General features: G+C 37.3%; 1 protein-coding gene across 10 annotated transcripts in view; it reads left to right on the forward strand.

The window, feature by feature from the left end:
- The window catches only part of Atg9 (autophagy-related protein 9), a 230902-nt gene that overhangs the window by 88443 nt on the left and 123721 nt on the right, over nt 1-18738 (forward strand). For all 10 annotated transcript variants that reach the window (XR_004228413.2, XM_031933767.2, XM_031933758.2 and 7 more), the window contains 1 exon segment: nt 15902-16855. Coding sequence is in view for 9 of the 10 variants with exons in the window: in XM_031933767.2 (XP_031789627.1) it covers nt 15902-16855 (954 nt within the window). In the remaining variant the exon portion in view is untranslated.

Here is an 18738-nt window from a genome sequence, read left to right on the forward strand (position 1 = left end):
GAAGTGACGTCCTGAAAGGCATATAATGATGCACTAATCCATGAATTTTTACCGTTTTTTTTTCGTGTTAAAAATTTGCCGTGTTAGAGATCACGTTCGAGTGGCAGGCTAACGGTTAAATATTATTATAAATAAGCATTGAAATTAGACTTCAAAACTAGAATAAATATTAGGAGTTTTCAGCGATTATCGTTGCAAACAATTTTTCTTCAGCCGTTTTCACGGCTACTATTTGCATAGATAATTTTTGCGATCATCAGTCGTTCTCACGACTACTTCTCCAGCGATTATCCTTGCAAATAGTTTTTTATCAGCTGTTTTCACGGCTACTGTTTGCATAGATAATTTTTACGGTCTTTTTCAATCAGATATTTTCACGACTACTCCGCCGATTATTGGTGCATACAGTTTCTTATCAGCCGTTTTCACGGCTACTGTTTTCATATATATGATTTGTATAAATTGGCTAAAAGAACCAAAAATGAAGAAAATTTTGAGTATGGCCTTTCATCTTTACATGCAAAAATACGATTTATGGAAAACATACTCCACATAGCATACCGTTTGGATTTTTGTAAGTGGCAGGCAACAGCAGATCAACAAAAGACACAATGCCAAGGAAGAAAGCTTAGCATTCAACACAGATTTAGACAAGAAACTGGCCTTATCGTAGATTATCCACAACAAGAATCGGGTAATTCTAACGATGGTAATACTGCTAGGATATTTTTCCGTGACCCTGCACTGACAACTGAAATTACAGGTGTCAATGAAAGTTTAATTAAAAGATAAAGTGTAATACTACAAGCTCTAGCTTCTTGATTTAAAATAGACTCCGACGAATTTGACGAATATGCAAAAGAAACTGCTAAGTTATATGTATCTTTGTACGATTGGTTCTACATGCCTGCATATGTGCATAAAATTCTCCTCAATGGTGCGAACATTATAAATCACTTTCTCATTCTAATCGGCATTTTATCCGAAGAAGCTCAAGAATCACGGAATAAAGATTTGAAATACTATCGTCAATTTAATACTCGAAAATGTGGTAGAATCTACACGAGTATAGATCTATTGCATAAATTATTAATATCTTCTGATCCTTATATATGTAGTTTAAGGCACGAGGCAAAAAATGTAAAGCTTGATGATGATGCTGTTAAGAACTTATTAATTTTAACTTGAAATAAAGTGATACAATTTTAAAATTGCTCAGCTTAAGTTATTTGGGTTTGAGGTTAAAGGATTACGGTTGACACTTTTTTTTTAATTTTCTATACTTGCAAATTGCCCACCTTGGAGTAGTAAATTTCCAAAAAAAATTGTTTATGCTTTGAACATGATTGGTTATAGTAATTATGCCCGTAAAATTCAAAACTAAAGTAGTTTTGAATAAAAAAATAATTTTGCAATAAATTGTTTAAACAAATCAATTTTTCAAAACTAATGCCAGATTCATAATCAGCGACCCCAATAACTACCTTTAAATATATATATATATATATATATATATATATATATATATATATATATATATATATATATACTAGTGGGGCTCCGCCCCCCTGCTCGCTTCGCTCGCCAACCCCCTATTGTAGTTTCTGTGTGATTTTATCTTCAAAATTTTATTTTCATGAACTGATAATTATGTTCTGGATGGTTGAAAATGATCGATCTTATTGTATAAGAAAACCTGTTACTGGAAGTAAAAGTATTGTTTAACATTGAACTTCTACTATTAATGGCATTTAAAATAGTTTTAGCTAGTTTTTGAAGTTTTCTGACGCTTGAAATTCATCATTTGAATTTATATATATATATTTTTTTAAAATTAATTTTAATTTTTTTTAATGTTCTTAATGTTTAAATCTTTGTGCCGCAAAAGGCATCTATAAAATGATAGACTTTTCGAGTTGCGCGCCATTGGGAGACGTGAGGTGATCCTGAAAATTAAATTATTTGGAAAACTGTCTCTTTATTCTGTCTCTCTAGTTCTGTCTGACTACTCATATTACCTGAAAATTCATCGAGGTCTTTGATCTCGCTTATCTTGTCCATTTTGTTGTTTATTCAATCAGTGAATCATCTATAATGATTATACTTTCTGATGGTTCTTTGAGTTCTTTGAACTGAATTATTCCCTAACTTATTTACACGTTATTAATAATTAACTTTAATCTTATAACTTAAATAAAATTAGAGATCTTCAATATCTGGTTCTCTTGGAACTGATACTTCTTACCTTAACCTAAACCTTAATTCTATTTAATATTATCCAATTTAAATCTATTTAATCATAATATGTTATAAATTTGTATTTAATTGGACTGTTAATGCGGCCTTATTTTACTACGCAATAGCGTTGTGAAAGTATGACGGTCTCAAGCCCGATAACGCAGAGAGCAGTCATGTTATTTGGTGGGGGGGTGGTGGGGGGGCCAGGCGGGGGGGTGGTGGGGGGCGGTGGGGGGGGGTGGTGGGGGGTTTTTGAGATTTTCGAAAATAACAGAAAAATGAAAGAATTTTACGTGTTTTGGTGGGGGGGCCAATGTGGGGGGGTGGTGGGGGGTGGTGAGGGGGTAGTGGGGGGTGGTGGAGGGGTGGTGGGGGGGAGTCTTGCCAAAATGACTATATAATATAGGAAGATATATATATATCTTCAGTAGTCGCCCATTTGCTTATGGCCATTAATGCCTTAAGGTTTATGGGTTTATTGTTTAACTTAGATTTTTAATTAATTATTATAACATTTTTTAAAAAATCTGGCCTTATGGGTATCTTAGAATTTTGATAAACTTCAATTAAAAAAAAAATTATTGTGATTGGTCGAAAACCATGGTTTGTAGAGAATTTTGAAACAACAAATGTCTATAGGGCCCAGTGTGCGACGCAGAGCTCCAAAAGATAAAATCATCAGATCATGGCCTCCAAGTTAAGCTGGTGCAGATTCCAGAGACCCACGCGAAAATCCTGTGCGATGGGTCGACGAACACTGCGCGACTCTCTATCACGGAGACTTTCCGCAGAGCAGCATTCGACGCAGTGCACAATCTCCTTCATCTAGGTGTTAAAGCCTCCGTCAAGCTGCATGACACAACGCTACGTGTTGCCGTCCATCAAGGCGGACTGCTAGACACGAGCACAAGTCTGCATCCAGTGCCAACAGTCAAAGACCTCCCGTCACCTTACGTCACTAATCGGAGATTTCACGCGACCATCTGCGCGATTCTAGCACGTGCACATCGACATCATCATTCTGCCACCATCTGAAGATCAGAAATACTGTCACACGTGCGCGGACCGTTACACGCGCTGGCCAGAAGCTTTTCCGATACTGGATCAGGAAGCCGAGACAGTCGCTCGCGCTTTCTACGCCGGCTGGATCTGCCGCTTCATCACATCCCTGCGCGTCACCACCGATCAAGGTCGGCAATTCGAGTTATACCTTATTCAATTGCTCAGCCGATTAACCGGTACGACTCACCTGCGAATGACCTCTTACTATCCTCAAGCAAACAACACGATGAACGACTTCACCGACAGCTGAAAGCCGCCATCCGATATCACCAAGACAACACGTGGACGCAGGTTCTGTCCACCGTCCTCCTAGTCATACGTGCAGCGTGGAAGGATGATCTCAGCTCCCTCAGTACAACTCGTTTCACGGTAAACCTCTGCGTTTACCTGAAGCGTTTCTTGCCTCCGATGAACGCCAGAACGAAGATTTAGCGTTTCTTATCAAGCAGCTGCGAGAATACTTGCAACGGCTAAGGACAGCAGCCGTCACGCGACATGATACAGTGAAAATTTCGTTTTCAAGGACTTGGCAACATCAGATCACGTTTTCATACGTCATGACGACGTAAAAAACTCGCTCCGTATGCCATACGACGGGCCGTTTTACGACGATAAACGTAGAGTTACAAGGTCGATATAAAGGCAGAGATATTGATCAAGATAAAGATAAACAATAAGGATATATCCCTATAGTATGGCATAAAGTCAGTAAAACAGAAACGAAACAGAAATATATTGTCGTAAGTATCGTATGTTAATGCTTTTTAAATGTTTTTAAATAAATTTTTTATAAAAGGCAGCAAAATTACGCGTAAGGTTTGATTAAATATAAATTATCCATATATAAAAACAGTAAACATTTTTCTTGTTCTATAAGACATCAAGGGGCGCGGTAGCGCCCCGAAGCCAAGTATAAGTTTTATACACTGTGCCGTCGGGAGCGCGCCGCGACCTATTATACTTTACATTTGCTAAATAACCTATTTACGTTTTGCGAATTCTGTAAATATTTTATTCGATCTCCTGTTGATGATTATGTATGAGTATACAATTTCAAAGATTTTCATAAGATCTTTCTAATTACCATATTATTTTGTTAAGAAAATTGCTCGTTTGTAAAATAATTAAGTTTGCAAATTAATTTTGCGAACAAAAATTAATTTTTCGCTGCTCCGATTCTATATATATAGCTATAGATATACATACGATTCTTGAATTATTACAAAGGCTACTTGATAGATATTACAAATATAATAGAATTTAAATCATATGTCCTGTTGACTCATCTGTTGTATTATAAACGTAAAGAAGCTTGATTGCTGTACACCCAACGGCAATCATTTTGAATGAAAAAACGGCCGCGCCATGTCTTATCAGGTTAGGTTAATTGATCTTTCTTTCTCGTTTCTTTATCGCTGCAAGGGTCAAATATGCAGTTACATGCAATTTTTGGAGCCCATGCTTAGTAGACTGGCAGACACTGGCAGAAAACCACCTGTAGTTCCAAATTATACTTATTCCAGGAAGATAATCATTAAGTGCAACTTTATCAAACTCCACTTTATCAAACTAGAATACTTACGTTGTTGTTCATCATTCTTGACAAATTGAAATAATTAATAAAACGTTAGGTAGTTGCGAGTGAGCGTTATTTTCAAGTTGTTTAAAATTTAATAAAATAAGAAAACACGAAATCGCGAGTGTATTTTGAACCTGGAAAGTCCTGACTCCTTGCGAACCAATCCACCCTCGCATTTACTCCGCTTCGGAAGCTGAGCCAAAGCTGCTGAGAGGACGTGCTGGGAGCAGAACGGATCAGCAGCAGAAAATACAGAAAGGTAGGTGACACATTACTAATCATGCTGCACGCCTCTATTGCGCATTACTTCTCTCTTTCTCTTTGCGTTTCATAAAAAAATTAATCGCACCACTCGAAAGCGTAGCGAAATATTAGTCCGCTATACAACCATAACGATAGGAGTAACGTCTTATTTCACCAACTGTTAAGAGAGAATCAACTTAAATTATTCACCTCAGTGCGGGATTCCAATTAAAAATATATAAGGGCGATAGTAGTTTCAAAAAACTTTCCGGCGGCTACTGGAGGCTGTTCTTTCTTAGATCGCGAAGGTATTCAGGCACCGAGGGCGCTAAGACTCTGCGTTCAAAGCTTTGTCGTCCTCTGTGCTCATAAAGCAAACCAACCCGTAGAGTTACTGTCCGGTGACAACATTCAATAGTTTAGGACATAACAGGTTGTTTACTAATAATTTTTTGGTGCATCGCAGCCAGTAAACATTTTTGAGTGATTATTAAACAAAAACTAAGAAAGTGATGATTTAACATAATATTTTATTTTGCACAAGCCTTTTCCTATTCCTCCGCAAGTAAAGAATCGCTGGGCAGTGACTTACTTTCGTCCTCACAATCCTTTCGCGAGTAAAAAATCGCTGAGTAGCGACTTACTCGTTATCAACAATCCTTCTTAAAACAGAGAATTGCTTCTTTGTACGACCTGTTCGTCAGTCCCTAATTCCGTGATCGATTAATAACCTTATTTTCCTTACTAGTACGCAAAATAAAATAAATGAATACTACAAATAATCCGACTGAAATTCCGCGAAAAAATAGAAGGGCTGGCAGAAAAGTAAGAGCAACAATTAAGATCGAAAGCATCGAACAATCGGGGGAAATAGTTAATTCGTTAGCCGAAAATCATCAAATTACCGAGAAATCAAGCGAATCAAAACCGAAAAGTGACGTAAAATTATCAGATTTTCAAATCGAGATAGGAAAAAAGTTCGACGCACTATTCGCATTCGCTGAAAAAGAAATTAAATTAAATAAATTAAAAACACAAAAACACTTGATCTAGACGACAGTCTTTTAAACCCAGATTTGCAAATAATAAATCAATATTCGGATTCGCAAAAACTAATTATGCCGAGAGCGAAAGAACCACAATAAATCGAAAAGCTAATATAACGAAAACTCATGGAAACCGAACAGACGATTTAGAAAACAGTCTCTTAAACCCCGATTAACAAAAAATAAATCAATATTCAGGTTCGCAAAAGAGAGATTCAGCGTTAGAAAGAAAAGCAAGCCAAAGTTATAAAAGATTAGAAAAGAATTTATCGAAGTATCACGTAGAAGTCCCTTTTTCTCAACCAAAAGCTAGCAAGTAAATCCTACTCTTATAAAGCCAAGCGACGCTGCTCATGAATTAGAATTAGCCGAATCAGAAAAGTTTATCGACCGTAAGTATCACGTAGTTTTGCTAAACCAAAAGCTAGAAAGTCAATTCACGATAGAGTTCAGAGTTTCAACAAAAATTTATTTGGCGCTCATAGAGAAAATAAAGTTACGGACGACAAAGAAGACGGTATTATTAAACAAGTTAACACCAGCGTTCCAGTTAAGCAAGTACCTATAAAACCGATTCGATTAAGAAAATCATTATTAAAACCAAAAAGCCTAAATCAAGAAAATTTTAAAATTTCCGCAGTCGCCCAAGCGAACGCATCTCTAGAAGCCACGCCTCCTTTCTCAAACCCCACCCTCGAGCCGGAGATCCTACACGTACAGAGATGAGCGACGCCGCTCACGAATTAAATTTAGCCAAAACAGAGAAAAATCTATCGACTGAATTATTAACTAACTCGAATTTATCTAAATCCCTCAATTTAGAAAATATACGGAATTTATCCAGCTCCTCGATAAATTCAACCATCGAAAACGCGACTATTATTAATACGACCGAAACTAATACCCAATCGTAAGAAAGAGAAAAAAGTGATGCAATCCCCAAAAATTTAACGAAATTTGAAGTACTATCAGCAAATAAAAAAATAGAATTACTATCGAGGCGGTCCCTGTCAGAATCAACAGAAGAAGTCGCACGAGAAGCAGAGCAATTACGAAATAAATTCGCAAATTGCTTGAAAATTCAATTGAGTCCCTGTGCGAAAGAGGAAGTTTTAGACGACTATTTTCAAAGTCCGGAGAACTTCGACAAATTAGGTGAAAAACTAAGAAAGGGAGAAAAGTTCTCTAACGTATATGACTACGTCTGCTGACGGATCTAAAAATTTTGGGGAATTGCTGCATTTAAAGATAGTCCTAACGACACTCGCTACTACATAGCGAATAACGGACAGTTCTCTACGCCAACTGGAAATATAATAAACCCTTTACAAATAATATCTTCGAAGACCTAAATTTGATATATGCCTTTGAAGATCTAAAATTTGACGAAACTATAAACGAAGAAAATAGTGAAAGTAAAATTGAGAGTAATAAGAAATAAAGGCGCCTCAAATAGAAGGAATCTCTTTATTCATTCAGTCAGCAGCGCTCGGAGCGAGCGGTCGTGTTTTGCGCGCGCGTACGTTTTGCTCGGAGCAGTATATAAAACTTTGTACATAAATGAAATTTAATCATGTTATTTTTGTTTAAATATATAATACTGTCAATATGGCGCCAATTGTGAAAACACCTCCGAATAAGCCGGATCGCAGTTTTTATAAGTCATCCAAGTAAAATAGTGAAAACAGTGATTTGTATAATTTGTGAGAACGCATATCATAAAAATGATTTCGTGAAGACAAAAAATCCCGTGTACGTTGGTGAACATTTGATTATATGCCAAGATCATGTCCTAGGAGACCTAACCACTAATACCGAACAACATATCCTAAGTGATGTGGCAAATAAAACAATTGTGCTCATAAAAATGAAAACATCAGAAGAAATCAGGGAACAACTACTAAAAGAATTTTACAATAAAACGGCTGACAACCATAATACAACAATTATGGACGAGGAAAATGAAATGGAGAATCTTGTGGCAGAAAACACCCTATTGAAACAACTAGTAGCAGAACTGAAAGACAAAAATCAGCTTCAGAAAGAAATAATTGAAATGCAAAAACAAAAAAGCACAGAGTCACAGACAAATATAAAATCATATGCAGAGGTTATAAGAGACTTCAAGTCGAAACCAAAGCGAGTCCCAAGTATAATGATTAAGGTCAAAGACCCCAATCAGACAAACACAATGAAACTTCTCAGGAAGTGTCTAGTTACAGAGAAGAACGTGCAAACTAAGTATATACGTAAAAACAATAAAGGGAAATAGAAGTCAGCTATATGAATTCAAAAAGTCTAGAAACACTCGAGAGTGTGTTAACAAGTAAACTTAAAAATTGTCAAGTCAAGGTAGAACAACAAGGTAATCAAAAAATAAAAATTGTCGAGGTGCGGATGACCGCAATAAAAGGGTTCGAGCGCGGGCCCGAGCGTTTTACTGCCTCCTCGATGCGGAGGACTTAATTGTCAAAATGTGTGTGCGAGTGGGTGCTGTATGGCCACCACAATCTTATATAGGTAGTCCTAAATCAATACAACAAAATTATTTAGATTTAATGACTCAACTACAAGTCGACGGAAAACCGGATATTTCTATAACAATGACATGTAATCTAAATTAGAAGGAAATTCAAGAGAATTTATCACCGTATGAAAGCACAATGATCGTCCTAATTTAATCTCAAGAGTCTTCCATGAAAAGGTTAAAATTTTAAAAACCAAACTACTAATAAATAATATTTTTGGTAAAGTTGCATAACAATGATAAATTTCGAGATACTGATCAAATTGATTCTATCATAATTGCTGAAATACAAAATAAAAATGAATATCCAAGATTATATAATATAGTACAAAATAATATAATACTCGGTCCCTGTGGATCACAAAATAAAAATTGTGTTTGTATGAACGAAGATAAAACTCGTACTAAAAATTTTCCTAAACCTCATGTAAATCAAACCCATTATAATCCTGATAGTTACCCTTCTTACCAACGAAAAAAATAATAATAAAATTACGTTTTTAAAACATGGGATTGTAGATAATAGTTTTGTCGTACCGTATAATCCATATTTATTATTACTTTTAGAATGTCATAATAATGTAGAAATATGTAGTACGATTAAAGCTATAAAATATTTGTTTAAATATTTCCTGAAACGGTCCGCGAAGGGTTAATACGCGAACGCGAAGGATTCGAGACCCGAGGTTAGTAAAGCGGGAGAGAAGCATATTCGAAGAGCGATAGCAGTCTTTGATCCACCCGGTAATATCTATTGAGTGGACAAAAGACCTCCCTATCCTCTGTAATGGCCGAGCCACCCGAGGAGAGCTGCTCGTGTGTAGAGGGAGATGAGTAGGGTATTTCCACTACGCATATCCCGCACACTTAGGTAAACCACGCAGCTATTAGACTGATGTGTGAGGTACTACCATCTCACCATGAGTCTAGAACCAGATGCGCCACCTAAATGCAGGGTACTACCATCTTACACCGGTGACACAACTGATGGGGGGATGGGAGTGGGTAATGCTAAACAAGTGTTAAAATAGTTTATATGTTTTAAATGTCTTTCATTTATTTATTTAATCATTTAATATTCAATTATAAGCGATGCTGGATCTCAGTCTACAAGGAGAGGGAGTGGACTGCACACATGCTCTTCGAGAGCCTGGGGCTCATGGACTACTGGGTATGGTGGAGACCGGAGCAAGCAGCGAGTACTACCATTCGCACGTTGCTCAGTTGAGAGCCAGATCATGAATGCTCGCTGCTGGCTCCGGGGCTCCTTATATACCCGGGATGCTCCTTCTCTCCTGTGTTATCTGCGCGCACGCCATCTACCAGCGCTTAGGTGGACTATTTACATGTGGCTACTAGCGCCACTCGGTCGGTAACTTGCCTACGCCAGGCAAGTTATCTGTTGCTGTTCTCTTATCCCCCGGGCTGGGCCTGCCGTCTCACGAAGACAATGTAACCGAAAATAACGATACATAGAAATAAGATGAAATATCACAACATCTCTCCACCAGATATGTATGTGCACCTGAAGCTATGTATCGCATATGGGAATTTTTACTACATGAGCAATCTAATGTAATTAAAAGATTAGCTGTTCATAAAGAATACAGTACACAGCACCTTACTCGCCGCAGCAAAACGGCGTTGCTGAACGGAAAAATCGGTCGCTGCTCGATATGTCAAGATGCATGCTTTTCGATGCGGATCTAGACAAAAAGTACTGGGGAGAAGCTGTCCACACTGCAAATTATTTACAGAACAGGCTTCCTAGTAGAGCAACGACAAGAACGCCATTTGAACTCTGGCATTCGGTGAAGCCCGACTTGACTAATCTACAGATTTTCGGCAGCCCTGCTTACATGCACATCCCTAAGGAACAGCGTAAAAAGCTGGATGTCAAAGCAGTTAAGTTTATTTTCGTCGGTTATTCTGATGAGTTTAAAGCCTATCGACTCTTAGATACAGAGAACGACAAATTAAAAATTAGCCGAGATGTAGAATTCATCGACAAGCGAGGCATGAAGAATAAAACTCCGTATCAAGAAGAATGTGAGATTCTCTTACATAACGGCCAGAACATCAATGAAGACCATCTCGACGATAATGCTTCTACATTGTCATCAAAAGAAGATTATGCCAGCTTCAACGAGGACAGCTCAGCAGTGGATAGCATTCAGGACGAAGGTATACCTGAGGCGATCGAGGAGGCGGCCGGCCTACCTAAGGTGGCCGAGCAGACGGTCAGGCGCTCCGAAAGACCCAACAGGGGCGTGCCTCCAGACAGGTATATGGCTACACTGCATCTTATGATAGACGAGCCCGAGCCAAGAAGCATAAAGGAGGCACTATCAAGACCAGATAAGGAACACTGGAAGAAAGCAATGGACGAGGAAGTACAGTCCCATATTAAAAACGGCACATGGGAGATTGTCCCGAGACCAGATGAGAGGGACATTATTAAGTGTAAGTGGGTATATAAAAGGAAGCTGAACGCCAAAGGAGAAGTGGATAGGCATAAAGCTAGGCTAGGTTGCATGCGGTTAGTCGCAAATATACGGAGAGGACTACGACGAAGTTTTCGCGCCAGTTGTGAAGCAGACAACTTTTCGCACGCTGTTAACAGTAGCGGGAAATAAAGGTTTGCAGATCAAGCACTTCGACGTAAGAACAGCATTCCTCAACGGCGAGCTGAAGGAGACCATCTGCATGAAGCATCCTGACGGCTACAGCACTCAAGACGGGCAAGACATGGTTTGCCGCTTGAGGAAGGGAATATGCGGGCTTAAACAAGCGGCAAAAGTATGGAACGACTGCTTAAACGACTGTCTAATGTCATTCGGGTTTAAACAGAGCAGAGCCGACTTATGTCTGTATACTAAGGACGACAACGGCGACAAGACTTACCTTATAGTCTACGTCGACGATTTTCTTATCGCAGCCAAAGATATTAAGAAGATCGATAAAGTCGCAGAATTTTTGAGCATAATGTTCCAGCTCAAAGATCTCGGTAACCTCAGTTTTTATTTGGGAATCGAGATAAGAAGAGACCAGGACTTCAATTGGTAAGCTCCCTCTACAGTTTGGACAAATCTTACACAATGGAAATTATCGTTGGGTTGGAATATAACAACTTCAAAGATGAATACTACAAACCTGTGGTGCGTCTATTGGGGGATAACTTTAATGGAATCCAATAATTGTTGATTTATTAAATGAACATAGCGAGTGACAAATTATTATTATTTATTTCTTCATCATAACCAAAACCAGTTTTTTTTCTTTTTTTTTGTCTTACCAATGTATATCGCAATAAATTTGTATAATCATTAATGTTTTCTATTACTCTTCCCATTGTATCTTCATATTAAATAAAAAGTAAAAAAGTAAATATCACGATTAAAAGTATATTATTTAAATTATATTATATATTGATCAATTATATACACATTTAAAAAAAATTAAAATTAATGTATGCTTGTATAGAGGGTTTTGTGGTGGGGCCATCTTCATGGTGGGGGTAACCGCGTGTTTGGTATGGCATCGTGTAATTGACCCCCCCCCCCTTCCCCCCAATCACCTCGGACTATGACTACTGATGTTTTTGTAAATATAAAATAACGAATGCTGTATGTTGTAACGGGGTGAGACTTGACGTGAGAGGAGAAAGTCACAAAAAGAGACGCCGGGACCGAGAATCGATCCGGCGCTCCCGAGATCTCTAGGCGCGCGTGCTACCACTTGAGCCAATGCCGCCCTATTTCGTCACTCTCTATACTGCCTCGATTACCGGCGTGGCGAGAGACGTTGTTCCTCGTTTCAACCCCCCGCTAGAGTCGGATTATCGTCGATTTTGTCGAAGCCCGATTTTGACTCTACCAATCCACCGCAGGATCGCCGGTAATGCAGGAACTCTTCTTCGCCGACTAGCTCTTCGACGATGTCTCCAACCTCGTACATCCCCGCACCTTTCACACTCGTCTTCTTGACCGCATGTCGTAATTCGCAGTGCCCTGAGCTGCCGCCGCTGCAGCTGATCTGCTCGATCCTTCTTCCCGCCTGGGAGAGTCAGTTTTGTAGGTGGGGGTTTCTTCCTCGTCTCCTCCTCCTTCGTGGAACTCCTGGATAACCGTGGAAATCTTCCTTATCCACGCCTGTGGCTAATTCAGTTGGGTGCCATGTAACGGGGTGAGACTTGACGTGAGAGGAGATGTAAAGACCGTACTAGATAGTAGCTACGGGCTGCGCGAGTTTTACAAATAATTATTTATTCGCGAGAACTAGCCTTCGACTCGAGAGCCTGTTCTGTTACTAAAGTTACACGCGGACTGTGGAATTGAGGATGTCTCACGCTGCTAGTCTGCGCGGACGCGCATTTTGCGTGCGGAGGGTATTCTGTTCTAGACTGCGTTTAGCGGGCGTGTGAGTGTCCGCTGTACTTACGGTCGTTGCAGGCAAGTCGCTTGTGACACTTCGGTGTCCTACGGACTCTGCGTTATCTCCGCTTAACTCGTTTCGTGTGTGGATGCTGATGGTTAGTCCACAAGTAAAGTACTCTTACCTGCACATCATGACTGCGAAGCTGATTCGAATTTATTTGTTCTGATTGAGGTTTAGTTATTATTATCAATTTAGTACACAAGGGTTTTATCTATATTGATTGTTATGTTTTTATTGGCCCAGAGCACTTCACAGGCATTCAGTTTACAGAGTTGACGGAGATTCGCTATATTTAGCTTAGGAAGTTGTCGTTTTACAGTTTTATTTAGTAAGTTTAGTCTTATTTATTTATTAATTGTAAAGTACCTATAATTTATCTTAACAACTTACTATTATTATAATCCTGCGCACTCTAGATGGTTCTAATCACCCTTCGTGGCAGATGCTGACTGTATTATCTACACACGTTCACGTGGCAATTTAAAAATGGGGATGGTCAACTGCTCTTGCTAACGCCGGAGATTCCACTCGACGGATCTTAGCTTGTACTTCTCTCTGTGGCACTGATCTGTATTCAAAGGGCTCTCCGGTGTATGCTATGCCAAGGGACGGATTTAGCACGCTCCAAACACTAACACTAGCAAACACCGACGCTTCACCTTAGAATCAGTTGTAGCCGACAGTGACTAAGTCACTACGCAAAAAGGCACTGCGTGGATCGGCTCCGGGGTTTTTAAAGTCTCGGTACCGATTCACGCAGTTATGAAATTTAGATGAAAAAAATCGTGGTAGTCCAATCAGCATTTGCCGCAAAGGATCGACGCATACGCCTTGTAGTCGTATTTCACGCGCACGAGGAGTGCTGACATAGAGGTCAGAGCATTCGTTCCGATTTTCGGCGCTCACTTGTGTAATGTCGCAGTTGGATGTACCTGCGATCCGTATGCACTCTTTACGTGCTCACACGGTTGCCGGTTCGCAGGATGTACGGAGATATAATTTGAGAGTATAAACGTGGGTCATTACAGAGAAAATCACAAAAGAAGACGCCGGGACCAAAAATCGATCCGGCGCTCCTGAGATCTCTAGGCGCGCGTGCTATCACTTGAGCCAACGCCGCCCTACTTCGTCTACTCTCTATCCTGCCTCGATTACCGGCGTGGCGAGGGACGTTGTTCCTCGTTACAATGTATTCGTGCATACTACAATATTTAATCTGCAGTTTCGGTCGAGATAAAAAAGATGCTGCGAATAATTATTTGTGCAGATATTCTCTATTTTTAGAGTTATTGATGTGTAAATATGAAATGACGAATGCTGTATGAATTTATGCATCTCACAAAATGTAATCTGCAGATTTAGTCCATATAATGATATAAAAGGGATGCTGCAAATAATAATAATTCGTGCGGATATGATCTTGTTTTAAAACTATGTGTTTGTGAATATGAAATGACGAAAATCGTTATGTAATCATTTTCTTTATATAAAGAGTACTCACATGAGTTTTTCAGTTGGAAAATATAAATTTATATTAAACAATATAAATTCCTTTAAATATACCATAATTTATAATCAGATAGATGTTTTAAACATACATTACAATAAATTATATACTTTAAATAATGTACTATATATGTTTATTATAATATCTAAATATATCTTCTAAAAATTTATAGTTGTATATATTCCCGCGAGCCGTGCGTCTCCACACCCCAAGCTAATGTGAATTTTTAAAATTTTCATCAGTTATCTATAGTCATCCCTAGTGACCTATCTTAAATGAGATATCTACTATTAGGTATATTGCTCTATTAAGTTTACTTCTAAAATATTCTTATATAGTTTGTAACAATTGAAAATTATTTTTTAAATAGTCAAACCGTATTCAAAAATAGATGCATTGAAGCATTTTGAGCAATATCTTGATTTTAAAATATTAGACATGAAAATTTCAGGTGAGAAAATCATAGTGATTCCACAATCAATAAAGTGTCTTTTGATTCTTACCAACTGAATTTTATCTATTTATTAAATTTCAAAAATCCGTACGCAAAATCACCGATAAAACTTTGACCGAAGATCTCAATTAAGAATTTTCAGTTAGAATTTTTTAAATGGCATATTTTAATATAAGTGCGCAAACTGGTTTCGCTCGGCCGACAAACCTCCTACTCGTGTAGAATAAACTTTTCGCATGTGGATCGAATGATATTTTTTTATACAGGGTGCGGAAAATGTGCTCGAACGCACGTGGAGCGTTGAAAAGAGTTTGAAAACATTTTCTAATATTTAAAATTTATTTCCATTTTATTTTATAATTTTAAAACCGGTCTTGTGTACTCGTAGCCATAACTACTTTTATAGAATATTGGTTGTATTGAATATATTTATTTATACTCGACGGTAATTAATTCTCGTGGAACGTTTTTGAAATCCAGCTTTTGATTAGTTAGAATTTATCAATCCCGCAATCTGATTAGAGCATTTCAAAAACGTTCCACAAGAATTAACTACCATCGAGTGTATATCTAATATTTAATAGTATATTTAATAATGACACGTCAAGTAATTAAATATCATTACAATGAATTTGTAAATCACGAGCGAAGCGAGCGTTTCTTGCTAGTTTATTATTATAAAGTTTGAGGTTTAGACGAAGTGAAAGTATCTTTTTTAAGAAACTTTTGCATCAATTTGATTTTTTTTTCTTTTTGAAACTATTGTCAAATACAAAAAATACGTTACATATGCTTGTTTTTTTTTCAGCTGTTAAAAAGGGAACCTGGAGCTCTTGGAACTCGTATGTGGTCATTGTATGGGAAATTATACTTACGTCATTTTAATGAATTAGACCATGAATTAAACGCCCGCTTGAACCGTGCATACCGTCCAGCATCTAAATACATGAGTATGTTTACATCACCATTAGTAACCGTTATTGCAAAGAATGTTGCCTTCATTTTCGGCAGCATTTTTGCTGTGTTTCTAATTTTGACATTTTATGATGAAGATTTTTTAACAGTAGAACATGTCTTTATGATAATGACAGTAAGTGGAAGTGTCGCAGCTATATGCAGATCTCTTGTACCTGACGAAAATCTTGTTTGGTGCCCTGAAAGCTTACTAACGGCAGTTCTTGCTCATACTCATTATCGTCCAGATAGTTGGCAAGGACAAGCTCATACACAAACTACAAGAAGTCAAGTAGCTCAACTTTTTCAATATCGGGCAGTACATTTACTTGAAGAATTGATGTCTCCTCTTTTAACTCCTTATATTTTATGTTTTCACTTAAGATATAAGGCCTTAGATATAGTAGATTTTTATCGAAATTTTACAATTGAAGTAACAGGTGTAGGTGATATATGTAGTTTCGCACAAATGGATGTTAGAAAGCATGGAAATCCGATGTGGCAAACACTGCCACAGAGTCCCATTAATAAAGAACCGGAAAGACCAGAATATAGTGATCTTCAAATAGGAAACATAAATAAATATATTCCTTTATGTTCTAATCAATATACGCAAGCTGAAGATGGAAAAACTGAACTTTCATTAATACATTTTACATTAACAAATCCAGAATGGAAACCACCTAGTCATGCGGAAAACTTTGTTGCTGCATTACGAGAAAGAGCTAAAAGAGAAGCCACAGCTGCTCAATTAGAGAATAATCCACTTTATGCCAGTTTGAGTAGTGTATCCAGCTTAGGACCTGAGGTAAGATACTGATTCATGAATATCTTGTTTTTCAATCTTCTTAGCAAAGTATTTGCACAGTGAAAATCATGCTGTAGCGTTGTGATTGCATCGTGAAAATCGTGTAGGATTGTAAGTACTCAAAAAAAAATCGTATTTTAGTATTGGGCTGTACTGATTTTTGCGTTGTAGCTTTTGGAGTTGCGATCAAATAAAATTTAACGCCTGATACGCTATGATAAACGGCATGCAAGAAAATGTATAGAGAATTATTGCGGAAATTATTAATTTATAAAATCTCGAACTGAAATACGGAGATTTCAGTTCGAGATTTTCAAGATTTTTTTAATTATAAATTGAACTTGTGGCGCAGACGTAAGATTAGATGGGATGCAGGGTAGAAAGAAAACTCAATATTTATGTTTATAATAAATGCGTGGCAGATTGCCTTCATTTACTTTATTTATTTACCCAAGTAATGCAATAATATGAGGAAAAATATAGGCTCTAATCATTCGTCGTAAACAAAACATCAATTCTACAAATGATATCTGTAGAATAGCGAAGCGGAGTTATAAATTACAAGATAGGCAAACACAAGTATTACATATGATATATCTGAATTATTCATAGAAAAAATTATAATTATTAGGCGACACGATTACTATTTGTTGAGACGGCTGCAAGAAACAATCGGAGAAAATGTTATGTATTAGTATATATGATGTGATGAGTGTCAAATAAATGCTGGTACAGAACCATAAATTTAATACTATTTCTTATAAATGACGTTATTAAAATGTGATAGGGTGAGCAGAGACAACATTTTAATAATTAATTTGATTTATGACAAATTTAAGTAGAATAATTCAGATACGACTGCTCGTGGCACAGATGTATCCGCCTGGCATTCAACAGGATTGAATGTTTGTTAATTAAAACATAAATATAAGATGAAAATATTGACTAAAAGGGTGACTCAAATGCAACATGAAAACAATAGTATATTGTGCAACTAGGGGGGGGGGGGATTGGCTTTTTCTAGCGAAAGTGATGTGATTGAGCACGAGTGGGAATCGAGGGCGCCGTAGCCGTATATATATAATTTTGAAAATTTTGAGAGAGAGAGAGAGAGAGAGAGAGAGAGAGAGAGAGAGAGAGAGAGAGAGAGAGAGAGAGAGAGAGAGAGATTATTTTTTATTGGTCCAGAATGTCGTGGTATTTCAATTTCTTCTTATTTAAAATTAGCAGCAGATTCCTCGCTCGCTGAGGCTCGCTCGGTTGTATTTCGATGATGATCGTATATATTTTTTCGTTTTTCGCCTATTTTCAATGATTGGTAGCTCATAAGGAATGCATTTTTAACTAAAACTACCCAAATACTTTTTATTGTGAAATTTTCTGGATTTTTTAATAACACATCTTGGTATCAGTAGTCATAAAATGTACTAGGTTATAAGTATTAAATTTTAATATAAAACTACGTATTAGCCATTATATCATCAAAAAGGTATCTTTTCACTGTATTGAGGTTGTCAGAGTCCGGATCAAACATTCAGATTTTCATATTTTAAGGTTTAAAATGCAAATAAAGTAGCCTTAACATACATATAGAACTTTAAAAGTATTTTTATTAAAAAATTCAGAAAATATCACAAAAAAGTACCTAGATAGTTTTAGTTAAAAATGCATCCCTTATAAGCTACAAATCATTAAAAATAGGCAAAAAATGAAAAAATTGCTTAAAACCCCAACTTTGACCAGCTAGAACTCGAAGCCAAATGAAGGAATCGCGCTGAAATTCTTTTTGGGAGTCAGGTACAACAAATAGCACATATATATATACAGTTTGGGCAAAAATTAAAATTTTCATCTTTTATTTCACAGAGAACTATCCATATATA

Source organism: Nasonia vitripennis (genome assembly GCF_009193385.2).
Source record: "Nasonia vitripennis strain AsymCx chromosome 1 unlocalized genomic scaffold, Nvit_psr_1.1 chr1_random0005, whole genome shotgun sequence".
In the NCBI taxonomy this organism is placed as follows: domain Eukaryota; kingdom Metazoa; phylum Arthropoda; class Insecta; order Hymenoptera; family Pteromalidae; genus Nasonia; species Nasonia vitripennis.